This window comes from Anomaloglossus baeobatrachus, chromosome 1, assembly GCF_048569485.1.
Source record: "Anomaloglossus baeobatrachus isolate aAnoBae1 chromosome 1, aAnoBae1.hap1, whole genome shotgun sequence".
NCBI lineage: Eukaryota > Metazoa > Chordata > Amphibia > Anura > Aromobatidae > Anomaloglossus > Anomaloglossus baeobatrachus.
Window position 1 is genome coordinate 331,289,895 of NC_134353.1, and position 27,633 is coordinate 331,317,527.

The 27,633-nt window shown below is 47.1% G+C and overlaps 1 protein-coding gene across 1 annotated transcript in view; it reads right to left on the minus strand.

Moving 5' to 3' along the window:
• Positions 1-27,633, minus strand: part of GPAT3 (glycerol-3-phosphate acyltransferase 3) — an 88,561-nt gene that overhangs the window by 40,290 nt on the left and 20,638 nt on the right. The window contains exon 2 of the mRNA XM_075352009.1: positions 14,499-14,565. Within this exon, the coding sequence (XP_075208124.1) occupies positions 14,499-14,565 (67 nt within the window). The remainder of the gene's footprint in view (positions 1-14,498; positions 14,566-27,633) is intronic.

The following is a 27,633-nucleotide window of genomic DNA, read 5'->3' on the forward strand; positions in this document are numbered from 1 at the left end:
TGTCCAGAAGCAGCCGCCGGGACGTGCCCCACCGCCGGGGGCCCGGCGTCCAGAGCAGGCCCCAGGCTGGGCACGCCCCCTCTCCGTGCCTCCGGTCCTCGCTGGGCACGGCCCGGTTCCCGGGCTGCCGCCGGCCTGTCAAATCTAGCCCGAGGCCTGGGACCGGAAGTAGGCCCCAGGCCGGGCCCGCCTCCTTCCAGGCCACCGCTGGCCTCATTTCATCGCTGGGCTCGATCCCGGCCGGGAGACGCCGCTGGGCTCTGCACCCCAGCCCGAGGCCTGACATCGGAAGAAGGCCCCGGGCTGGCCATGCCCCTTTCTCGGCCGCCGCGGCCTCGCCGGAGATTCCATCCAGCGGCCGGGGCAGACGCTGGGAGCTGCTGCCGCCCGCCCCGCCGCGGAGGGTCCCGAGGGGGGCTCTCGCTGGGCCTCCTCGCCCCCCCTGCGCCCGGAAAGTACCTGAGCGGGGGCCTTGAACGCCTCCCACGGCTGGAGGGGGAGCGAGGGACAGGTGCCGACGGGGAAACCCAGGCAGCCCTGACGTGGGACTGCACTGCCTGGGCCCCGTGCACCGCCATCGCCGCTCTGATCAGCCTGTTCAACTCCTGGAGGTCCGCCATGCTGGTTCCTAGGTCCTGGTCCTGGGTCTCCAATCTGTCGCCGTCCGGGATCCAAAAGGGGAGGTAAGACCCTCCTTCATCACTTTTATACTCCCCCACCCCCTCCCTACAGGTTCCTTTTCTCCAGATTGGTTCCTTTTCTCCACCAATCCCCTATATCTTCCCATAATGCCCCTCATTATAACTTTATTTACCCCTCACTCCCTCCCTTCCCTCTGGTCATGTCGCCCCTCCCCCCTATGGGTCCATGGCTTTCTGGCCTGCAACATACACTACCAAGTAAAAAGGTAAAGGAAACTACAGTCCCTGTGTCATCCAGTTATTGGCTGCGTCTTCGGTACTGCACCCATACATTAATTCTTCCATCATAGACTATACCGGTTGCCCTGGGGTTTCACCTGTAGGGAGCTGTACCATCACTGGTGCATCACCATCTGCACCAGCAGTCCAATCCAGCAGCGTCGGCTATACATTGCCGAATACCACAGGTGGCGTCACAACTTATCCCCTGTAAATATCCCTTATTTAAACAACACCCCCAGGGTCACGGACTCAGGCCTTGCCGCCGTGACTTCCCAACAGAACCGGCCCGGTCCAGAGTGCCCCACATCCCTGGTGGGCGTGCAATCTGCAGTACAGAAAACATTAATTTTGTCAATATCACAGCAAACAACTCCATAAGGGACACATCGCTGGAATCAGTATCTCTGCTCCCACATTATGCTGCTCTCAGATGGGGCAGCAAAAACCTGTTGACAGATTACCTTTAAGTGTTGAGAAAATCTGTTTTATCTTCTGCAGATTTGCCAGTTCTCCGACTGTTGAATAATCCTGCCCACACAATCGATTGCTAGCTTTCTGCCTTTGTACAATGTATACAGAAAGTTACTAATAAATGTGGTGGTCATGTTATACAAAACCCATGACTATGAAGAACTCCATGGCAGCAAATTTACTAGTCCTCTAATGATAATCACCTGGTGATAAAACAGTGATTTTATCAAACCTAAAGCAAAAAGCCCAGTAACAGACACTGGAATCCAGGTGTCTGTATCTACATTACGCTGCACGCACATTAGTTGGCAAAAACCTATGTACTACCTGAGTACTATTTTGACAATAGGCATATACTAGAGGTTTAAACCCTTTTACAGGAAAACACACAAAGCATATTGCTTTTTCAAGTGCATGATAGAAAGGCTTTGGATTACTGCCTCACTTATACTTAGAATACAACAGATGCCCTTGATACATGTAAGCTGAAGGACGGAGTTCAAGAATGTGATCTGATGGCAGCAGCACGCATTTCTGCATCCAACATATCTGCCTTCATTTCTTTAGTGCCAACTGCGTCGTGGTACAGTGCGCTGAAAACCAGTGATTGGGATTATCGCCAATTTTGTGTTTTCCGTTTGTGACAGCAAACTTTTAAATTTACGTCTCTCCCACATAATGCCAACTGTTCAGAACAATGGGAAAGTGCTGCTGGTGTGTAGGCTAGAGTACAGCACACAACTAACGTGACCTGCTGTTTACGGGTATGTGCACACGTTGCTTTTTTTTCCGCGCGGAAAAAAACGCACCCTCTGGCAGAGGGGAGAATTGTAAACAATGCTTTTTGAGAAACAACGCATCGAAAACGCATGCGTTTTTCATGCGTTTTTCATGCGTTTTTCATGCGTTTTTCATGCGTTTTTCATGCGTTTTTTTAGGTGCGTTTTTTAAGACTTGTCAGTGATAATAAAGTTGGTTGAACACAGACCTTTGGAAAAAAAAACCTGTGATGTCATTTCCTTCTCCACATTCTGTTTGGATAAATGGGAGGGCTTGGAATGGAAGGAGCACCATTTGAATTTTGGAAAAGTTGAAATAAACTTCGCGCACCAAGCCCCTTAGGTACCTATACGTCAGAAAACCCCCACAAGTGACCCCATTTTGGAATCTGCACCCATCAAGGATTTTATTCAGGAGTATATTAAGCATTTTGAATCCACAGCTACTTCACCCAAAATGTTGCTGTAGCAACAATATTCTCACTTTTAGGCCCGCTTCACATGTCAGTGAAAAACACTGACGTTTTTCACTGGCGTGTAAAACACGCACATGTCCCTCCGTGTGCCGTGAATCACGGCACACGTGGGTTGTCTAAGTGCAATCCGGGCTCCGTTCTCCGTGGCCCGTGATTGCACTTAGAGATTAACTCACCTGCGCCCGCTCCCGCTCTCCATGGTGCTGATCGCTCCCGCGGTGCAGCATCCGGCCGGCGCTGACCTCCGCAGCAGCTGCTTCCGGGTCGGCTGTGTCGTGCATCATGAATATGCGCGACAATAATGAGCCGGCACAGAAGGAACAGGGAGGACGGGCTGCAGAGGACATCGCTGGACGCCGGGTGAGTTAAAATGTTTTTTATTTTAAAAGCACGTTTTTTTCTGGCACGTGTTTCACGGATCACACCACTGCGTGGTCCGTGGGACATCAGTGATGCCAGAAAAAAATGGACATGTCTCCGTGCAGCAATCACGCACACGCGGGTACGCCGCATGGAGACACGTGCAGTGAAAAATCACTGACGTGTGAGCAGACCCATTCATTATAATGGGTCTGCGTATGTCAGTGATTCTGGTACGTTTAAAAAAAAGCACAAACGTCCCAGAATCACTGACGTGTGAAAGGGGCCTAAGGCTATGTGGCCATGATCCAGCGACACGGCGTCTAGTACACAGTGCCAGCCTTCCTGCAGCTGCCCATGCCCACGATTTGGGTTCAGGCTGCTGTGGAGCTCTATGCTACCTGCAGAGAACACTCTCGTCTCCGCAGCATAAATTGACATGCTGAGGCTCGGGAAGCCACGCCACCGGTCAGTTTATGCTGCGGAGAAAAGAAGCACAGTGGGCATGGGATCTCCAAAAATCCTTCCACTGTGCTTCTACTGCACAACGCAGCGTTATGGACGCAGGGAAAACACTTAGCGCCCATAACGCTGCAAACCCTGATTGTGGACACACAGCCTAAAAAGCGTCAATGGATGAAGGGATGTCAAATATATAGAACGTCCTACCCCCGCCTGCATATTCTAAGCTGGCACCTTTAGTACCTTTCATGTGGCACTAAAGGGTGCCTAGCTTAGTATTTATCCAATAAAAAAAAAAAAAATGAAAAAAATGGCGTGGGGTCCCCCCTATTTTTGATAGCCAGTCAGGGTAAAGCAGACAGCTGTAGCCTGCAAACCACAGCTGGCAGCTTCATCTTGGCTGGTGATCAATTTGGAGGGCTCCCCATGTTTTTTTTTTTATTTATAAATAAAGAATAAAAAAAAAATAACGTGGGGTCCCCCCAAATTAGATCACCAGCCAAGGTGAAGCTGACAGCTGGGGTCTGGTATTCTCAGGGTGGGAAGAGCCATGGTTATTGGACTCTTCCCAGCCTAAAAATAGCAGGCCGCAGCCGCCCCAGAAGTGGCGCATCCATTAGATGCGCCAATCCTGGCGCTTCGCCCCAACTCATCCCGCGCCCTGGTGCGTTGGCTAACGGGGTAATAAATGGGGTTGATACCAGATGTGTAATGTCACCTGGCATCAAGCCCAGCAATTAGTGATGTCACGGCGTCTATCAGATACCCGACATAACTAATTGACAGTAAACAAAAGCAAAAAAAGACAACAAAAAATGTTTTATTAGAAAAAACACTCCCCAAATCATTCCCTTGTTCTCCAATTTAATAAAAAAAAATGGGTCCGCAGAAATCCATATGGATGTCCCACGTCGCCTCTGGACCTTCTAGAATATGGGGGCACGTTCAGGAAACGTATCCCCCATTTTCTAGGAGGGCAGACCCTCCATTTGAGGAGAGTGGGTGCAAAAATCTGCACCCACTCTCCCCGGGTCACAGCTGCAGAGTGCGAGCAGCCAGCACAGCTCTCTGAACACAGTGCTGGCTGTCAGCTGCTCTGCTCATGTGACCGGCCGGCGTCTGCTGTGAAGGAGGAGGGGGCCGCGGGGGATCAGCGCTGCGACCGGACAGGTATGTATGACACCGGGAGGAATAGGGGGTGAACGGGCAGGGCCTGGGGAACAGTTTTCTGTCGCATGTGTTATTGCACATGCGACAGAAATCATAGGAGCAGGGCGGCCGGTGCGCTACTGTGCGCGCGGCCATGTTGGATTTTCGGGAGGGGGGTCGGGGCGGGCACTTTGGCGACACCGGGGGCTTTGCCAGGAAGTGAGGTCAACAGGAAACCTCTTGACCTCACTTCCAGGTAAATGCCTGCGTTCTGGCGTGCCGACAAAGGCCGCGGACCGCAACAAAAAAGCAGGTCCATGCGTTGTGGCTGCGTTCTGACCCCACATCATTGATTTCAATGGGGGAGAGAACGCAGCCACAACGCACAAAAGAAGTGACATGCTGCTTTTCTTTCCGCACCGATTTTTGGCATCCAAAACGCTGCGGAAAGAAACGCAGCATGTGCACTGATTTTTCAGCTTTCCCATACACTTTGCTGGGAAAGCTGAACGCATGCAATTTGCCACTGAAACGCTGCGGTTCAAAACGCAGCGTTTCCGCGGTAAAAAACGCATCGTGTGCACACAGCCTACTATGGGGCACATCTGTGTGACAATACACTTACACTGCAGGAGACAAGTACGTGGCAGAATACAATAGAACTTAATATTAGGATAGAAATGTTCTCTGTAGGAGTGTGGCTTGTTACTAAAAAATATATGAAAATCTAAAAGGTTATAGAAAGTATAATAAAAGCCAGAAATTCAAACCTCCTAACAAACCAGTCTCAACATGCTCTACATTAGCAGCAGACATAGGCACAGAAACCCACCCTGCATTCACACCCTACACCCACCCTACTATGTTTGACCTCACATAGCAATCAGACAATACTTCCATATACAGAGGTAAAAATAAAATTCAAAATATCAAACACACAAATGGAATCTTGTTTTCAGAAAATTCAAATATATACACACTATGCTAAAATATTATATTATATTATATTATATTATAATATATATATATATATATATATATATATATATATATATATATATATATATATATATATATATATATATATATATATATATATTATATATATATTATATATTACACACACACACACACACACACACACACACTAGCTGTACTACCCGGGTTAATAACTGCTGTTAAAATAGAATGTAGTAACAAAAATGTATTCTGCACACAAAAACCACAAAACAAATAGATAGAAATGTAATTATGTCTATCTTTCCCTCTCTTGCCCAGCCTGTCTCTGTGTCTGCCTCTTTCCCTGGCTGTGTCTGCCTCTTTCCCTGGCTGTGTCTGCCTCTTTCCCTGGCTGTGTCTGCCTCTTTCCCTGGCTGTGTCTGCCTCTTTCCCTGGCTGTGTCTGCCTCTTTCCCTGGCTGTGTCTGCCTCTTTCCCTGGCTGTGTCTGCCTCTTTCCCTGGCTGTGTCTGCCTCTTTCCCTGGCTGTGTCTGCCTCTTTCCCTGGCTGTGTCTGCCTCTTTCCCTGGCTGTGTCTGCCTCTTTCCCTGGCTTCATTGTGACACACCAACATTCCATATAAGGGCGTGGCTGCGCATTCTTCTGAAGTTCTGGCTGCACTGTGGCTCCCAGCTCCATTCGCCTTAATGGAGGCAGGTTTTTTGGCGAATAAGTAAAGAGCGGGGTTAAAATTTCCCCTCAAAACATAGCCTATGACGCTCTCGGGGTCCAGAAGTGTGAGTGTGCAAAATTTTGTGGCTGTAGCTGCGACGGTGCGGATGCCAATCCCGGACATACACACACATTCAGCTTTATATATTAGATATACATACATACACTATGTACAGTATATATTATATTTGTTGCCTCAATTCCTCCTCAGTCAATGTAGTGTGGTGGACACAGGTGCAGTCTGGGTGGACCACCACGCCACGCAGTGGCAATGATTTTACCTGTAATACCTCAATTTCACTCAATCCGAACTGCATGTCGCTTCCCCAGGATGGATCCCAAGCTAAGCTCACAACATGGGCATCACAGTGGTATTTTCTAAGGATCTCTTCTCCGGTGTGTAAAACACATAGCCATAGCGTGTTTGCATGGGTTTCCTCCAAAGACATACTGATAGGGAATTTTGCTTGTGATCCCCAGTGGGGACAGTGATGATAATGTTTGTAAAGCACTGACCAGACACCCCATACTTTGCACTGACGAGGGGCAAGCACCCCGAAATACCGTGTCTGCAAATTGGGAATTTGGTCTGGCATAAAATCCTAAGTCATATGCAAAGGATTGTTAAAAATCCACTTCTGACTTTTAGGATCGCTACTTCCAATAGGTGGCGCTGCGCTAGAGTTTGTCTCCTTTCCTGGAGAGACAATTTGTAAAGCACTGAGTAACTAATGGCGCCTACTGTGAGCTTCAGGCAGAGAATGAGCTGTGCAATGAGTGGTGAAGTCACTCAGGTTATTTGCAGTGACTGCTGGACGATCCCACCATCCTCCATCTGTGGTCACAGGTAACCTGACCTCAGGTGACCTCACTGAACGGAGTTACCTCAGGTTAGGTTACCTGCGATCACAGATAGAGGACCGTGGGAACCTCCAGCTGTGGCCACAAATAACCTAAGTGACGTCACTGCTCATCACATGGCTCATTCTCTGCCTGAAGCTCATAGCGGGCGGTCATGTTGTATGGCCGGACGCTGTCACTTCAGATGTAGCAGAACTGGAATCGTCGTGCAACCTAGTGTGGATTACGTTGGACTTTGGTGTTTTGAGGGTTAACAAAGTGGTAAGAGGGTGGATTTTTTTGGATTTGATTTCAACTAAAGGATTTTTGTTGGTGTTTATTTCTTTTCACTTACAGATTAGTAAAGGGGGGGTCTCAGACGCCTCCCATTACTAATTTAAAACTTAGCTGCAGCTGTGAGCGGTTATTAACCCCTCATTACCCTGATTGCCACCGCACCAGGGCAATCGGATGAGCCAGGTAAAGTTACGGGATTGTCGCATCTAACGGATGTGACAATCCTGGCCAGCTGCATGCTGCTATTTTTAGGCTGGGGGAAGCCTAATAAGCATGGGTTTTTCCAGCCTGAAAATACAAGCTCCCAACTGTTTGCTTTATCATGGCTGGGTATCAAAATTGAGAGGGACAGCATGCCTTTTTTAAAAAGCCTCTTATTTTGGGGTAGTATGAACGGCCACGGAAGAAAAGTACAGCTACGCGAGAGACTGAGTATAACATGCTTGCTTTCCCCCTTTTTTTTTTTCCTTAAAATACAAAAAAAAAAAAATTAAATATATATATTTACCAGAGTTGCCAGACCCAGATCGTTACACGGAGTTCCCTGAGAACTCAGAGGCTGGGGTTGGTGCTCAGGTACTTTTGAACCCGTGCGGATCTGGACGTTTACAGTCCACGTTCACCCATAACTATTTCTAACTTGTTAATTAGTATTTTGTACCTGTGTTGCCCCCACCTTTATCATAGGGGCCTGCTGCATCCTGCCAGTGCACTGGCAATCTGGTCTTGTGTTGGTAATGGCTGCTTCTTTTTCTGTTATTTTTTCCCCTCTAGTGGCAGCCAGCATACCATCCTTTAAATCTGTCTACACAGTGGATTTTAAGCTCAGTATCGGAAGGAAAAAAAAAAAACAAACATACTTGCACAGTATATTCAGAAATTACTCGGTGTATTATTTTGAAAAGCAGAGGGAAGAGGTATCTTTTTTAAAGAAAAGATGCACAGATTTAAAATTACCCAAAATGCAAGGCCGTTCATAGGTGTTCACTAAATCTTCTACAGCCAATTCCATACCATAATGCCAGTATAGGCAATAAGGCTTTTTTGCATCTTCTGCATTACACTGACGCTATTATACACAAAACTATTTGTTCTCCTCCTCATTGCACTGGACTCTGTCCTGTGGATCCACATTTACTACCAGGGACGATGCAATATAAGTTGACCCTGAAGCAAGATGACAATCTATGAAAAGAACACAGTGTAATACTATATATACAAAAATAATACATACAAATACATTCTTTGTCCCTTCATTAATTTAGTAGATCCATTGCTGTCCGGCAGGAGCCGTCCGGGGCCGATGAGCATGGCAGCATTGAGAGGGGTCCTCATGCACCGACGCCATGACTAACAGGAGGTTCAGACAGACTGAAAAGATATGGCTGGAATTTCTTACAATCAAACAATACAGAGTGATTGTATCCAGAAACCGCTACTGTGCTACATATCTCCCCTGTTACTAGTTGCCATAATAACAGATTGCACATTTGAGGTTTTTAACATCCATTAAATGTTCAGCAAAGAATAAATTAATTGAACCAAAGTGTTCTGGGTTTGTATTGTGCCAGTGTTCATGTTCCACGGCATACAAGTGTAGTGCGTGAAATAAGTAAGGGAGGTGAGGAAATACATTCCTTACATATATCACATTTATAAATCTGAGCACATAGCGTAAAGGTCAGTAACTTAAAAGGTACTTTATTACCAAGCTTTTTCGACCTAATATGACAGCAGCATGATGTAGGGATAGACCCTGATTCAAGCAATGTGCCCACTTAGTGAGCTTTTTTTTTTCTCTTTTTTTAATTTTTTATTTTAAAGACAAAACCTGGAACTGAACAGAAGACAAGCCCCCAAAAGGCGCTGCATAGTGTGTGTATAATATATATATATATATATATATATATATATATATATATATATATATATATATATATATATATATATATATATATATATATATATATATATATATATATATATATATATATATATATTTATTGTGAGGTAGCGTGGTCGGCTGCGCAGCCGAAGACACGGGATCCAGGCATTAAGGTTCACAGCACACGGTTTAATGTCCAAACAAAAGTCCACAACAATATACATGTGCCTCTCCAGCAGAGAACTCAGGGAGTTCTGTTCACTCCCTCACACCTGGCACACCTGCCCTTGTTCCGGTTTCCATTTAACCCTTCCTTCAGCCTGTAGGAAAACAGCATTAACCCTAGAGTGGATTTACTTTCTATCATGGAGTGAGCACAACCGGGGCGAGACATACCGGCCGTCATAGATAACCCCGGTCACAGTCTCACAATATATATATTATATATAGTGAACGTTGCTTACCGCAACCCGGGGGTTTTACTCGCTTGCAGCGGTGCAGGGTAGCTTAGGCATACACAGGCAACAGTCTCTCTCAAAAATGCAGCAGTTTATTAGTAACCAACATAAACTTACCCTTCCAAAACACAATGAAGCCTCTCCTGGCTTAAAAGGAAAATATAACATCCACATACCGTGGGCTTCCAGTCCAATTAAGTGTCCATAGTGGATTCTCCACACTCTGGCTCCAGCCAGCGAACACAAGTCACTGTGGTTGCTTCCTGCAGCCTCCAGCCCTCTCCAGCCAGGCTGCAGTATTTTTCCCCAGTCATCACCGGGACTGATTTCCAGGAGTCTCTCTTCAGTCTTCACACAGACTGAGATCTCCAGCACACATCCTCCATGTGCAGCACTCTCAGGCTTCCCCCTGTTTCTAAAACTAACAGTCTCTTAAAACCCAACCGAATACACCCACAGGTGGAGGTATGTGATTCTCCAGCTCTGTCCATCACACTGGTCACAGTTTAAAGGGAACCTAACCCTTAATTACAACCCAAGTTATGTGGAACTACAAGTCCCACCGTCACACCTTCAGTTCAATATCACAGGGGGATCCTTCTCCACTGCGACCATCCACAACATTGGTGGTCGCTACCTCACAATATATATACACATACATACATACATACATACATACATACATACATACATACATACACACACACACACACACACATTTTATATTATATATACACATATGTCGCGGGCGGGGAAGGACGCCGCTGCGCTGCGCTCGCTAACGCTCGGGTCCGGCGCTGCTGCGATGGCTGCTCGGTGGCTCGAGCGGTGGGCCGGATCCGGGGACTCGAGCGGCGCTCCTCGCCCGTGAGTGAAAGGGGGTAGTTTGGTTTGGGGATTTGGTCCGTGACGGCACCCACGGGTTGTGGTGAGGTTGGCCACCACCGCTGCTGGTGACGGGGATCCCGGGAGCTATGGCAGGGAGCAGCTGGGATGTTGTTTTCCCCCTCCGTGGGTAAGGGTTGGTGGTCCCGGGGCCCGGTGAGATGACAGGGAAGCAGGGTTGGATGGGTGCAGGGTCGCTTGGATTGCGCAGTGCGGTGCCAGACGGCACGGTAGTACTCACTCAGCCACAAAAGGTACGCAAAGTCTCTGGTAAACCAAACGGCTGGATGGACGGGTCCCGCAGCCGGCTGCTGTGGCTTCTCCTGAACAGTTAGTGGTGGCTGCCTTTCCCTGCACCTTTGTGTATGTTCGGTCCCGATGGATTCCCACCGGTAACCCGCTCCCCAGCGTGTGTATGTGCCGGAGGAGCCCTTTTGCCCTCAGGCTCTGGCCCTTGGAAGTCTAGCTGTGGCGGTAGATGTATTTCCTTCTGTTGGTTGGACGGTTGCCTTCAATCGGGTCTTGGCTGGTAGGAAACCCCTGGGGTTCCGGTCAGATGGATTTGACCTCTAATGGCGACTCCAAGCCTGGTCGGGGTCCGTAGGCCCTGCCTGTGTGTGCTGGCTTCACTTCGCTCTCCAGTTCGGTAGCGGCGGGCCACCGCCCGTCCCCAGTCCTACAGTTCCGCGTTGATCTGCCTCTCCTGCAGACGGCCACCACCGTCTGTCAACCTTGCTCTTAGTGCCCAGGCAACACACCCGGACACGGTCAGTCTGCTCCTCCACTACTACTTCACTAACTGAACTGACTTCCTTCTCCCGCCTCCAGGACTGTGAACTCCTCGGTGGGTGGGGCCAACCGCCTGGCTCCACCTCACCTGGTGTGGACATCAGCCCCTGGGAGGGAGGCAACAAGGATTTTGTGTCTGGCTGATGTGCCTGTCTCAGGAATTCTTTGGTATTATTATCTTCATTTAATTTGTCTTCAATGAAAAAAAATAAAAATTGTCCAAGCCAAATTGGATATAATTCCACACCTAACATAAAAAGGGGGTGGACAAAAGTATTGGCACGATTTGAAAAATCATGTGATGCTTCTCTAATTTGTGTAATTAACAGCACCTGTAACTTACCTGTGGCACCTAACAGGTGTTGGCAATAACTAAATCACACTTGCAGCCAGTTGACATGGATTAAAGTTGACTCAACCTCTGTCTTGTGTCCTTGTGTGTACCACATTGAGCACGGAGAAAAGAAAGAAGACCAAAGAACTGTCTGAGGACTTGAGAATCCAAATTGTGAGGAAGCATGAGCAATCTCAAGGCTACAAGTCCATCTCCAAAGACCTGAAAGTTCCGGTGTCTACAGTGTGCAGTATCATCAAGACGTTTAAAGCCCATGGCACTGTGGCTAACCTCCCTAGATGTGGAAGGAAAAGAAAAATTGACAAGAGATTTCAACGCAAGATTGTGCGGATGGTGGATAAAGAATCTCGACTAACAGCCAAACAAGTTCAAGCTGCCCTGCAGTCCGACGGTACAACTGTGTCAACCCGTACTATCCGTCGGTGTTTGAATGAAAAGGGACTGTATGATAGGATACCCAGGAAGAAGAAGAGGCATTCAAAGAAAAGAACACGGTCCCTACAGTCAAATATGGCGGAGGTTCCCTGATGTTTTGAGGTTGCTTTGCTGCCTCTGGCACTGGACTGCTTAACTGTGTGCATGGCATTATGAAGTCTGAAGACTACCAACAAATTTGGCAGCATAATGTAGGCCCCAGTGTGAGAAAACTGGGTCTTCCTCAGAGGTCATGGGTCTTCCAGCAGGACAATCACAAAACACTTCAAAAAGCACTAGAAAATGGTTTGAGAGAAAGCACTGGAGACTACTAAAGTGGCCAGCAATGAGTCCAGACCTGAATCCCATAGAACACCTGTGGAGAGATCTCAAAATGGCAGTTTGGAAAAGGCACCCTTCAAATCTCAGGGACCTGGAGCAGTCTGCCAAAGAAGAATGGTCTAAAATTCCAGCAGAGCATTGTAAGAGACTCATTGATGGTTACCGGAAGCGATTGTTCGCAGTTATTTTGGCTAAAGGTTGTGCAACCAAGTATTAGGGTAAGGGTCCCAATACTTTTGTCTGGCCCATTTTTGGAGTTGTGTGTGAAATGATCAATTTGGATTTGATTTTTGTTTCATTCTCGTTTGTGTTTTTCATTGCAAGCAAAATAAATGAAGATACCAAAGAATTTGTGATTGCAATCATTTTCAAGAAGAAGCCGAGTATTATCTGACAGAATTGCAGGGGTGACACAATACTTTTGGCCAGCACTAATATATATATATATATATATATATAAAAATAAATAAATAATGGGTCATTCCGTGTCAAGTGGACCAGTGGTCCCCACTCGACGTTCTCAGATTTTGCTGAAAATTTATAAGGATGTAAATGTATGTTTGAAAAGAGGTTCTGTAAATTTTTAGGGCCAGATCTCAAATATATTGGGCACTGTTGACCTTTCACTGGAGGCCCCCCCCCCCAAGGCTGCGGCTTCAGCTAAGAGGATTTTGCAAAACCCCCAATGATCCTTGTAGAGAAAAATGTGCTCTTTCAAATGATAACAGAATTAATATATTTTAGGGGTACCCTTTTTGGGAAATTTAACCTAAAAATAGGTAAAATTCGTTTTTTTTAAGTTTTTCATCATATGTGGGTGTGAATATTTCCACAAATACATATGCTTTGACCGTGATATTGCAGCAATGCAAAGTCATGAAGATGTTTGTTGTACAGGGTAAAGCACCAGTTCCTATTGGTTTTTGGTCTTGAGTTATATATGGCCAAAGTTTGGCATAAATTTTATGCGAGGCGTTTTGCAAGCCACTTTGACACAAAATTGCGGCCAAAATATTGTTTTGTCATAGCCGGCAATAATTTTATCGCGTTTAGCAGCAAAAGTTGAGCTAGTATGCCAAATTTCAGCATCATAGCCAGTATAGAACTCTAATGGCTATGTGCCAAAGTTTGCAAAATCCTCTTAGCTGAAGCCGCAGCCTTGGGGGGGGGGGGGGCCTTCAGTGAAAGGTCAACAGTGCCCAATATATTTGAGATCTGGCCCTAAAAATGTACAGAACCTCTTTTCAAACATACATGTACATCCTTTTAAATTTTCAGCAAAATCGGAGAACGTCGAGTGGGGACGATTTTTAAAACTGGTCCACTTGACACGGAATGACACATATATATATATATATATATATATATATATATATATATATATATATATATATATATATATATATATATATATATATATATATATAATATAATATATATATTAGCACTACAGTGCACAGACAATCAGTGAGCATTTAAGTCCCCACCTCTTAACAATTTGGCCTGGCTCACTTTTAGACATTATAGAAAGAACCTTTAGGAAGACCAAAAAGAGAAAACAGAAAAAGAAGAAGCAAAACCTTAGTGAGCTACTTGCTGTAGTTTTGATAAAATCACTGTTTGATCAGCAGGAGGTCACCTAGAGGACTAGTAAACCTGCAGCCAAGTAGTCTTCCATATTCTAGAGGTCTGTACAATCCCACCCCCACCATTAATTGGCACATTGCTGCCTATGCACAGTGTACCTAGAAAGCTGTTAGTCAGTGGTGTGGGTGGGGTTATATAACCCTGAAAATCAGTGGATCTGCAGCAGGTAAAACAGTCTCTGCCGCAACATTTTGCAGTTTCAGATGAGGTAGCAAAACTCTGGTGACCAATTCTTTCATCCTTTGGCACATTTTTCAATCTACCATAAATGATAATCTACTTGGTTTCTAATCTTACCATTGGATGCCACCATTCGAAGTTTTTTTTGCTCTTCAAAACCTTTTTGAATTCTTAAAGTAGCCCACTAGAAATAAATAAACAAACAGTCATTTAGTCAGAAATGTAATTAAAAAGAACAAACCAATCATCTCCTTTATTACTCATTTGGGCTATATGTACTAGTGAAACCAGCCAAAATTTTGATAAAAAAAAAAAAAATTACAAAAAAAAAAATGGGAATTTTTCAAAATGTTGGCAATATCTATTTTTTTATTTTTCATACATACAGATTATGATATCTTGAAATTTGCACACTGGCCGCTGGCGCTTTTTTTTGGACTCTGGTTGGATCGCAACCCAATCGTTAGTATTGCATCTAATGTGCCTGAGCAAAGGTCATTGTGAATGGAAGAGAAACAAGCTCACCTATTGTGATTGGTGGATCCAGTGTTATTAGCTGAGTATCTGTATCAAGGTGTTACCTGTCACTGTAAAACTGCCTCTGCAGATCAGGAGACTGCTGAAAACTGATCCTGAGGATATAGGAAGCTGTCGGCCCTTCATCAAAAGTGTTTACACAAAAAAAAAACGGTCGTGAACCAAATTTGAAAGGTTGCAGCATTTCTGTTAATGCCAAAAATTCTTTAAGAGGACGAAAATGAGAACTGAATGATAACCAGCCTTAGGCTAGTTTCACACTTGCGTTGAATGGTATCCGTTGCATTGCGTTGTGTGACGGATGCAACGGATGTGTTGCATATAGTGGCGCAACGGATGCTGCAAATCAACGGAATCCGTTTTGATTTTTTTTTTTTTCTTACAGTTTTACCGGGGGCAGACTATTGTGAATGATCAACTGATCGCTCCCAGTAGCCGGCCGCCGGGTGATCAGCTGAGCGCTCCCTGCAGCCGGCCGCCGGGTGATCAGCTGAGCGCTGTCACATGCCTGCGGGCGGGCGCTCAGCTGAGCGCTGTCACTTGCCGTTAACGGATTCCGCTGTTTTCCAAAAGGGCGGATTGTAACGGAAGGAAAACAACGCAAGTGTGAAAGTACCCTTAGGCTATGTGCGCACGTTGCGTAATTACATGCAGTTACGCTGTGCTTTGTAGCGCAGCGTAACTGCATGCGTCCTGCGTCCCCTGCATAATCTATGGAGATTGTGCAGGGGCCGTGCGCACGTGGCGTTTTAGAGTGCAGCGCTTTGGCTGCTGCCCGGAGCGCGCGTTCTAAGAAGTGACATGTCACTTCTTCCGTGCGCTTTGCCGGCAGCCCCTGCTCTGTCTATGGCAGGAGCTGCAGGCAGAGTGCACGTTCTCTGCCGGCACCATGCGCTTCAGAACGGAGCTTTTCAGCTGCGCTCTGAAGCGCACCTTTTAGGTGCAGTGCAGAGCGCAAACGTGTGCACATAGCCTTACTCCAATTAGGATCTGAATACCATGAAACTGAAGACAAGTGATTTCACTTTAATCCCATATTGATTATATAGCTGTATCCTGAGTATGTTTTGGTAAAGAGCTAAAAGGCCAAACCCTGTGTCATTGTCCAAATATCCCTGGACCCAACTGTGATTGTGAGTTTTAAATTTAGACAAAAACAGATTCAAAAGTAAATCAGGTTATAAACAACAGGAGGAATTTGTGTACTTATTCATTATTTTCTATGTTTAGTCTTTTAACCCCTTAATGACAGCCAATATGCCTGTTTATGGAGGTAAAGGGAATCTGTCACCAGGTTTTTGCTACCCCTTCTGAGAGCAGCATAATATAGAAACCAAGAGCCTGATTCCAGCGTTGTGTCACTTACTGAGCTGTTTGCTGTCATTTTGATAAAATCAATGTTTTTTCTGCTGCAGATCTAGCAGTTATACAGAGCTTATGAATATACTGAGCTACCTGACAGCACACCAAGTAGTCCTGTAATGATTTACTGCTGATTAAACAGTGATTTTATCAAAACGACACAAATCAGCCCAGTAAGTGACGGCTGGAATCAGGGCCTCTGTCTTTACATCATGCTGCTCTCAGATTAAAAGGCAAAAACATGGTGACAGATTCCCTTTAAATGACTGCTTAAATAGAGGAGCCTCTCTGTCCCCCACAAGTTTTCTTTTGCTTGTGGGGGACAGAGGCAAGGCTCATCTATCCATGGGTAAGCAGTCAGGATTTCAGGACTAATTTTTTAGCCACTTTTGATACAATTATCACATTAACGGTTGATCTGTAGTGTTATTATGGCAAAGTCACTTGTTTGATTTCCTGCCTATTTTTCCTCCCTTGTCCAGTGGAACCTTGGATTACGAGCATAATTGGTTCCGGGAGTGTGCTCTTAAACCAAGTTACTCTTATATCAAAGTGAATTTTCCCATAGGAAATAATTGAAACGCAGATGTGGCGCCCCTGTCCTGGTCAGGCACCACTGAGTACTGCACCCATGCTGGGACAGTGCTTCCAGGTAATTCCAAAGGCCAGAAAGGGCTGTGTGCGCACAGACACATAGCAACCAGGTCCCCAACACCATTAGATGGGACACTTGGGTAGCCTCTGGAAGAGGCTAGCCTTCAATTCTTATCAAGGGTGTAGTGGAGGGGCTGGAAGCTAAGCTGCAGAGGCTGTAAGGAAAGTAGGAAGAGCGAGCCAGTCTGGTAGCAGAGAGCGTGGTTGCTAGAAGACATAGACACGGTCACTCTAGTCAGACCCTGAACGTGTAGTAGATTTTAGCGGGGGAGAACGGTTACCAGAGAGTTGGTCAGAAAGACACCTGAAGAGAGGCAGTCTAGTACAGGGACTGCTGGTGACTAGGCACGCACGGGGAACAGGTCCCCAGAGTAGACGTACATTTATTGATCTGCTAAACCTGTCGGTGAGGGGACTGGAGGTACCTCACCAACGAACTAGAGTCCGAGCCTCAGCAGCAACAGGGGGACCCATAAGGAGACATCTCACCTGGTCCACGTTGCCGGCAAACGGGCCAAAAAGGGGAGAAAAGGCAGCAGCGACTTCCCTGCATAGACTCCACGGTACTTCAAGTCAGGGGTTATTCGAAACAAGAAATGCTAGGAAGGAGAGTTGATGGTTACCCTCAGATCGGCCTGAAGGAGTTTCTGGTTCCACCTGGTTTAATCTCAGCATCGCCTGGGTACCTCACAAAACATCTAACAGTAAGTAAAAACAAGTTGAAAGACTTTCCGGACTGAGACTGAGTTATTCTGGGACCTGTTCTACACACACGAGCCCCTAGGGCCAGCCTCACTCACGGGAGGCCACACCATCCGACTGCAGACTCCATTAGCCCCAGACGCTCGTTAAACCTGCAGTGGCGGTCACCCATATCCCTGACCGCAAACCGTGAGTGGCGTCACTACTCCTACATAAACCTGACATACCTGTAGCCAGATATACCCAAAGTGAAGACCCTGTGGCATCCCCGAAGGTGGAGTGGTGTCCCTGGGGTGACCGCTGCAGGTGGGCGACACATTCCTTTCTGGCGTCACGAACAGGATCAAGGACTAGACCTGTTAAGACAGGTGACAGTGCGCCTCAGCGGTACGATAAGAAAATTTGAACCGCCACCATTTTGTTGCTGTTAAAAGCACACGATTTAAGAAGCTGCAGCCCGCGCAAAAGAAAGGTAACTGCCCACGAAGAGGAGTGGCTGACCCAGCATGGGGAGAGCACTCTGACATCGTGAAAGGAGAAGATGGGGGCGGATCTGTCCCCGGACTGCGGTGACGTCCCAGTCCTGTGGGAGGAGAACAATCAGAAACGAAACTAAGACTGCAGCGTGACCAGAACCTGGTGAGCAGCAACAGAGACAAGATGGAGTCTGCAAGACGTGACCAGGGAGAGCAGGGTTGGACCAGGCTCATGACTGCAGAGGAGTTGGAGGCAGAAGTGGGAAGAATTGCCAATGGCGTGGAAGAGCAGAGCAGGCAAGAGATAGCTGCTTGGAAGAAGATGATAATGGCAATTAAAAACCTGCGGTTGTCAGTGCAGCAAGGCCCGCCTGGAGGCACCGCCCACGCTCAACTGGAGTCGTTGTCGGCAGTGGCGACCATGCTGCGGGATGTCTCCAGCACGGATCTGACTGAGTGCAAAACCGCCTCTGTTCCATCGGGTATGCTGACCCCATCGGCATGGTCATCAGACGCCGGAGCGATGCCTGATGCGATGCCTGATACGATGCCCGATGCAACACCAGATGCGACACCCACGGCCAGACCAGACCAGGCCGTAACGCCTCCTGTCCTAGTTGCCCGACCAGAGGTGGTCACAGCGCCTCAGTCGCTGACTGAGGAACCAGCACCTGTGCTCTGACCTGAAGTGGACAAAGAACTGGCTCAGTGAAAGAGAGAACTGAATGCTCGATTCCCAGCACACCTGGTGTAGAAGAATCTGATCCCCAAGCTGCCATCCCGACCAGAAGTGGTCACAGCACCCTCTCCGCAGGAGAGGGATCCCTTGTCCTACCTGGCTATTGAAGGCTCATCCCCAGAGCTGCTAATCGCCCAACCAGAGGAGATCGCAGCACCCTCTGAGAGAGAGGGAGGCCCTGAGGTCGCGCTGCTGTCCCCCCAATGACCCGAAGAGGTCGCAGCACCTTCCACCAGGGAGGGAGAAGGGGTCTTACAGCCATTGCTGATCCCCAGCCGACCGGAGGAGGTTGCAGCACCCTCAGAGAGAAGGAGGCCCTGAGGTCATGCTGCTGTCCCCCCAACGATCGGAGGAGGTTGCAGCACCCCCTACCAGGGAGGAAGACATGGTTGCATATAGCCCCAGCATGTATGTGACCTGGTTACCCGCTAATGACCAGGTGATGGTAAAGCGGAGACCAGCCCGCAGAGGGCAACATACTGCGAGAGCCAGACACCCCCTTGAGAAGCCCACCCCTGAGAGAGAGCAAGTGGAGGCCAGGGACCTGCAGGAAAAAAACAGTCCCTGCGGCGGGCCAGGCACCAGGCCAGAGGTCCCCTCCACCGTGGGGTAGTGGAGGAATTCAACTGCCGCACAGGGTGGGGCTTTATAGTGGAGGCCGGAGTGAAGGAGGAGATCTTTGTCTCCAGACGAGACATGCAATCCCATCTACAGCGGGGTCACCCTGGTCGTGATCTCTATGTGGAGGATGTAGTCGAGTTCATGAGGCATATGGGAGAGAGAGGCTGGTTTGCCTTGGACGTGGCGCAATGTGCGAAGGAAACTTTAGTGAGCTCAGACTCCATCCCCACGGCTTCTACCAGGTCCCCAGAGTCATCACCACCAGGGGACGCCCAAAATGCCCAAAACATTCATGCTGCAATCTCCCAAAATCAGAGCACTGAAAATAAGAGCCCTTGTCTTGAGAGGAGAAAATTTGTGTAGTCTAAAATGTCTTTGTAGAGAACCTGTTTAGTTTAAGAATGTTTAACATGCTGAAAGTTTAGTAACGTTTAAGAATGTGCCCGCAAGGACTTTTGCGAGAACTTGTTGAAATATGTTCTAGCACCAGGTTATGTGCACTTTTCAAAAAAAATGGACCACAGGCTATGAACTGGCTATAGCCACAAACTCTCGCAGTGTAAAAAATTACCTCAGAGGTACCAACCCTCAGGGTGTGCCTGTTTATGGGGCATGGCTCTGCACCACCAGGGAGCACGCCTGTTTATGGGTCCTGCTCTCCAACACCAAGAGAGCACGCCTGTTTATGGGGCCTACCTTACGCCATTATCCTCAGGGGAGGAAGATTGGAGGAAAGGTCTGGGATACAGATGGCCAAGACCTGGTCACCAAGGGGACCGGTGACCTGCCTCTTAGAAGTTTCTGGGTGGGACCAGGACTTGTGAGTGGTGGGGGGTGGTGGAATGGTACCTGGTATGTTTAAATAACCCCCGTGTGGGAAAAGTTTGTATTTAATCTTTTTCTTGTCTTTGCAGCCAGAGGACGTGCTGTTGATAACCAAGGGGGAATGTGGCGCCCCTGACCTGGTCAGGCACCACTTAGTACTGCACCCATGCTGGGACAATGCTTCCAGGTAATTCCAAAGGCCAGAATGGGGTGTGTGCGCACAGACACAATAGCAACCAGGTCTCCAACACCATTAGATGGGACCCTTGGGTAGCCTCTGGAAGAGGCTAGCCTTTAATTCTTATCAAGAGGTGTAGTGGATGGGCTGGAAGCTAAGCTGCAGAGGCTGTAAGGAAAGTAGAAGGAGCGAGCCAGTCTGGTAGCAGAGAGCGTGGTTGCTAGGCGATGCAGTCACACGGACACTCTAGTCAGACCCTGCACGTGTAGTAGCTGTTAGCAGGGGAGAACGGTTACCAGAGAGTCGGTCAGAAAGACACCTGAAGAGAGGCAGTCGAGTACAGGGACTGCTGGTGACTAGGCACGCACAGGGAACAGGTCCCCAGAGTAGACGTACATTTATTGATCTGCTAAACCTGTCAGTGAGGGGACTGTAAGTACCTCACCAACGAACTAGAGTCCGAGCCTCAGCAGCAACAGGGGGACCCATAAGGAGATAGAGCCAGAAGCTATCTCACCTGGTCCACGTTGCCGGCAAACGGGCCAAAAAGGGGAGAAAAGGCAGCAGCGACTTCCCTGCATAGACCCCACGGTACTTCAAGTCAGGGGTTATTCGAAACAAGAAATGCTAGGAAGGAGAGTTGATGGTTACCCTCAGATGGGCCTGAAGGAGTTCCTGGTTCTACCTGGTTTAATTTCAGCATCGCCCGGGTACCTCACGAAATATCTAACAGTGAGTAAAAACAAGTTGAAAGACTTTCCGGACTGAGTTATTCAGGGACCTGTTCTACACACACGAGCCCCTGGGGTCAGCCTCACTGACGGGAGGCCACACCATCTGACTGCAGACTCCATCAGCCCCAGATGCTCATTAAACCTGCAGTGGCGGTCACCCATATCCCTGACCACAAACCGTGAGTGGCGTCACGACTCCTATATAAATAAACCTGACATACCTGTAGCCAGATATACCCAAAGTGAAGACAATTTGGCGTCCCCGAAGATGGAGTGGTGTCCCTGGGGCGACCGCTGCAGGTGGGTGACACACAGACAATTCATTCCACAACCCAAAAATATTTACTGTATTTATACAAACTTATTACAGTAATACTAAATAATGTACTGTACTCAAAATTACAGTACACTGATTCAAAATACTGTACAGTACAGAAAAAACAAACAAATGAAACTGCACTTTAGTTACAATAGAATTGTTGGTGTGCGAGCGGTACAGTATACGCAACGTGCTGTACTGGTTGTCAATAAGAAAGTACAATACTGTATCCACAAATGCTATATAGTATATATTGTACTGTACAAAAGGTATACTGTATACCGAACATATGTATAGAAAGTTACCGCCAGAGTGGGTCAGAGCACAGTAAAAGGACAGAACCGGATATGTGCACGGTGAGTATTTACTCTTATTGCAAATTATTGCTCTTAAACCAAGCTACAATTTTTTAAAAATCATTGCTTGTCTTACAAAACGCTCTCAAACCAAGTTACTCTTAATCCAAGGTTCCACTGTATTTGGTTACTATTTCCTCACTTTTGCCCCTCACATGCTTGTGGGTGTTCATCCCTGCTATAACATCTCTGAGCACTTTATCAACTCTTCTATTATGTTGTGATTTTTTTTTTCTCTTAATTTTTTGTGATAAATAAAATAATCTTTTGTATTCAGCCTTAATCCTGTTTTTCTTCTATAAACAATGTATTGCACAGTAGAATAGAAATCCTAGGCGGTAAATTGACTTCCTGCCAAATGGAGCCAAGTGCATATGAAAGAAGAAAATATTGAACTATTTCTTTTCTTTTGGGAAGAAGAATTAAGAACATTTTTAGGAAAGCTTTTCTAAAGGAAAATAATCCTATGTCCTCTGACCTGTATCATAACAAATATTTATGGTGTCTTATTTCTGGGATAAACAAATTTGAAATTGTGCAATATAGTTCATGTATTAAAAATAGGACCCACATCTGGTTTGCCGGATTCGGCGCACACCTGTACAGTGAATACAGTACAATAGCAGCGCAGCAACGTCCGGGTCACATGCTCCAGTCATATGACGGCATGTGACCGGCGCTTGTCACGCTGCCATTGTACTGTATACACTGTACTGGCATGCACTGAATCCGGTGGAAGGCCGGATGTGTAAAACTAGCCTAAGCCCATCTCCCCAACTCCAAGTACCTGTGATCTTTTCTGGCAGAAACAGTGTAATTTTTATCTTGTATATGTTGTGATCAATAAACAAGCTTATTGAGGGATACATCCAATGCCTGGCTAAAGACAGCACATATTTCAAAAAGTGGCGCAATGAAATCTATTACAATTACTTAGAAGCAAGCCAATCATATAGTCATATTTAAATAAGTGAGAAACGTAGTCAGTTCACCTGTGTGGTGCTCGGTCAAGCGACTCCAAGTTAAAGAGAATCTGTCAGCAGGTTTATGCTACGTTACCTGAGAGCACCATGATCTAGGCAAAGAGATTCTGAAACTATCTTAGCTTAGATCACAGTGTGCAGCCGTTTGGACATTATTTAAAAGATGAGTGTAGCAGAGCTGGGAGCTGTCCCCTCCCACACCAGGCTCTCAATAGAGATTGCGCATCAAGTGAGATTTCAAATCACAGTAGAGGGCGGAAGAAACCCTTTCTATAAACAATATCTCGCACACAGATAAGAGAAGTACAGTTGTATTTTCTTTTTTATCCCTTGCAGCATGCGGTGCTCAGCTTACATTGCAAAAAAAGAGTGGTTGCAAAAGACCAGCATAAAAGTCATTGAAGCCTATTTGGGCATTCATCAAGAACCATACACGCCAGAAATGCGTTGCCTTTTGTTTTTATTCCGCATGCTCTGTACCTACTGTGCTTTTTACATAGCTCATATTTTAAGATTCCTACGCTTCACTGGCCTACTCCCGACACTCCTGACCTCCCCTTACCAATCCCCCAAGTGGGCGACCCTATTCCACTCAGGCCGTCCACTGGTGTGTCTGGTGGGTGTGGCGCAGAGTGTTCCTAGGATTTTAATTGGCTGGTATTGGCAACACCATAAGTTGGGGACCGTAACCAAGGAGGAGGTGGCTATTGCACAGAAGGGCAGATTCACAATACACTGTGACGACCTGATAGGCCAGGGCGTCACAATACGAAGCACTACAAAAACATGCAGTCATTATAATCAACAGCACACACCCACGGGAGAAACATTTGTTTCCCAGCTAAATGATTGTGTCTTAGGGGTCGTTGGATCACTGAAATCAATCTCAATCCCCTGTGGTAGTTTCCTAGGGGAGACAAAGGAAAACTACTTAAAAGCACAACTCCAGAGTTTGAGTTTTTTTTCTGCTGGATTGCGGCTATGGTAGCTTCTAATCTAAGTTCCCCGAGCCTAATTTTATACTCACCTACCGTCATCTACACCTTCTTCCATCGCCAATCTTATCGGTCTCAGGCAATCTGTGACCTGCCAGATTGCTCCAGTGTTTTATGGTCACTCTTCAGTGCAGGTCTATGAGATCCTCTTTTGGCTTTCATAGACTTGCATTGAGATATTGTGACGTACCTTCTGACTGCCGGCTAGTCAGACGCTGAACAGAAGATGGTGCCGCAGGACCGGAGTGCCGTCAATAGAAGGGGAAAATGGAGGGCGCTTATAAACAAAGTGCTGGAGTGATGCTTTAAGAAGGACGTTCCACAATATTAAGCAGGCTTCTATCAATATGTGGGAAGAAAAATGACAGCTCTGCTGCCTAAAGCCGTCAATTAGTGCAATGCCTTGGAAAAGGTATGAAAGCATTAGATATTTAATGAAAACTTAAAGTGAACCAATCAACAGGATATTCGTATATAACTTAAGCCCAATGCTATACTGGCACTATCAGGCTAATTCTATACATACCTGTAGTGGTCAGCTCAGATGTTTAGGTTTTGAAATCCAAGAAAGTAAAGTTGATAAAATCATCAACTTCTTGAGTGACAGAAGCAGAGGATCAGATAATATCTGCGGAGTATTCATAGTTATTCTATGAAGAAGGGAGAAAGTTCTCTTCAAAAGGAGGCTATTCTGACATCCCGCAAAGAAATTCCCTCCAACGGTTGATGATTTGAACATTATACTACCTCAGTTGTATCGACCAGTTAAGGAAATCAGAGAAAAAAAAAAAAAAAGCATTTGCATAAATTTGAATTCATTGATTTGATGTTGCATTGTTGACTTGACGCCATTGACAAAGCCACTTTCAGACACCAGGAGTAGCGTTGAAAACTCAACAATCGACTTGAAGGAGGAAGTAAAGAGTGGTTTATTATTTTATACCAAATCTTCATCCAGGGACAAAGATTTTCTGAAGGTTACAACACTCCTTTTAAGCGATTGTGCAGAAAAGCAGTGGAACGTCACAGCATGACAGCTGCATGGGAATCCAGAAAGCCAACTTGTCACGGTTACTAATTTTTGATGAGGCCGAGAAAGTTACTGGATTAACAAATATTGGCGTTTTATACGCCGATCCCAACCTCAAGTGTGATAAGAGCACAATATACCAAGTATACTAAAAGATGGCCCCAAAATATTGTACATTCTGCACTAAATCATTATTTTTCGCCTGTGGTGCATCTGTCACTTTCCCCAATGTACTTTATCGAAGACCTCCTATGCCTTATATCAATGGTTCAAATGTGACACCCTGGACTAGTCAGGGTGTCACAGGGAACTGCACTCCTGTCCTTATAGTGCAGAACCCACCCTCCAAGGTACTGAGATCCTAACCTTTGGTATTGCTCCATCAGCATTCAAATCCTAGTCACCTTACACCACACCCTGTCAGGCAAACCAGTGAGTGGTCTAGCTGGAATAGGGTCACCCGCTCAGGCAAACTGGTGGGTGGGACTTAGGCCAGTTCAGTGTCAGCTTTCAGTGAGAAAGGAGTTGAAGTGGCAGCTCCTGGGGAGGTGAGAGAGGAGTTGAGTGGTAGCCCTCAGAGAGTGAGGAGCTGGGGGAGTTGGAGCTAACTGGGAGACATTGGCTAGGTCACAGACGGTGGTCTGGGACCGGAGGAGTCGGAGACCCGGTCACAGGGTATTGGCGAAAAGGAGCCAGGCTTAGTTTTGGAGAACGGTCAGCACCGGACTATCTAGTAACCGGACTGGTAACGAGCACGGCAGGGTACTGGACCCTAGATCGGGGAGTAGCTTCACGCAACCTGATAATTAACCTGTGGAGGATAGTCTCTCTTATGAACTGTCCCTAAGAGCTCAGAGATCGTTCACCAACACAACGAAGGGGATAGGGCTTTCCAACCCATGCAGCCCACTGAAATCCCAAGTGTCAGCCATCGAGAGCACAGGTCCCCTATCCGAGTATAGGGAGCAGGACCCCGAAAGCTTCTAGCCGAGGGGTCACTCAGAACCATCTACAATTAATTGCAAGGAGGCAGGTCAAGACCACCAGCAACATCAAAGGGAGCGGATTCCCGGACGAGCTCCCCCTAGAGAGGCAGCGGTGCTCAGAGACTTTGTTTACTTATGTGTCGGAGTCTGTTTGATAGTCGCACCAACACCCACACGGCCTGAGTGAGTACGCTGCATTTCCCCCACTATGTCCGGCCTGCTGCGAGCCCTGGAGCACCCTACACTGGACTTTGCTACTCTGAAAGAACAGGCTATCAAAGCTTTGCAGCCCCCGGAGGCTACTGACTCTCTCCTTCAGTCCTGGCAAGTTGATGCCTCCCCTCTACATGTAAAACCTCCTGCCTTAGCATTGCCAGAGCCAACACCCCCGGCAGTGCCCGTAGGTGGAATCAGTGACTTGTCTTTGCAAGTGCAGCTGCTGAGCAGTGACGTTACAAGGATACTAGAGGCAATGCAGCTCAAGCCAAATGCCCAGCCAGTCGGGAAGATCAAGCTAGCCAACTGCCCGGAGGATGTCCCCAGGATGAAAGGGAGAACCTCGACACATAGAAGAAACGGCGACCGGTATGGACAGCTTGTCTGTTATAAATGTAATAAGACTAGTCATTATGCCCGCTTCTGTCCTTTAAACGAGCAACCCCTGGGGCCAAGGGCCAATTCCCAGGAATAAACTCAAAAGCCCCAGCAGTCTGGCGGGAGCGGTATGTGGGAGGACAGAATATCGTGTCCATCACCCTGGATGGGATCCCGACTTCTGCACTCCTTGATACCGCCTCCCAGGTAATGACTATCCCTTATGGGCTATATCAGAAGTTTTGGTCAAATGACGAACTCACCCCGCCAGACGACAGCATTACCATCTACGCCGTCAACAGGTTACCGGTAACTCAAATTTGTTTCAAGGAGGTGACCATAAAGGTGGGCCGGGTGGAGTTAGAACGCCAAATACTCAGTCGTGCATAATGACCCTAGTGACCGGAACCCTAAGAATTTTGGGGACAAATGTCATTGAGAACTGTATGGGTGAAGTATTGTTTTTACTCCAACAGCTGTCCGAGACTTCAGGAGCAGGGCGACAGAGGGTCCTACAGCGGGAGATCGGGGCTCCTACTGCAGCGACAACAGGTAAATCTATCTGGAGGAGAAATTGGCGGTGTACGGGTAATGGATGTAGCCCACCTTGTAGTACCCCCGCAGAGTGAGATGATATTATGGTGCAGGGCAGCTGTAGGCTCCCGTGGACAAGTTTACCAGGCAGTGGTAAAGCTCCTGCCCTCAGAGCATTGGCCCACAGAATTGATGGCCAGAGGGGTAGTCAATGTCCGGAAGGGGAGGGTGCCTGTGCGAGTGTTGAATTGTGGGGAGGAGGAGGTTAGATTGCCCAGGTATGCCACAATTGCCAAACTGTTTACTGTAAACACAGATTCCATCCATACTGCAAATTCCCCAAACATAACATACCAGTCTTCCAGTGACAGTTCCCAGGGACAGTTAGAAAAGTGGTGCCAGGAGCTACATGTAGGTACCGACTCTACACCCCCACATCACAAACAGGGAAACTACAGGGTAGTGCAGGAGTGCGAACAAATCTTTAGCAAGCACCCACTAGATTTTGGGAGGATAAAAGGAGTACATCATCATATACCCACAGGTGCTCATCCACCCATTAAAGAGAGGTACAAGCCCATACCACCTGCCCATTACCAATGTGCAAAGGACATGCTGAAAAATATG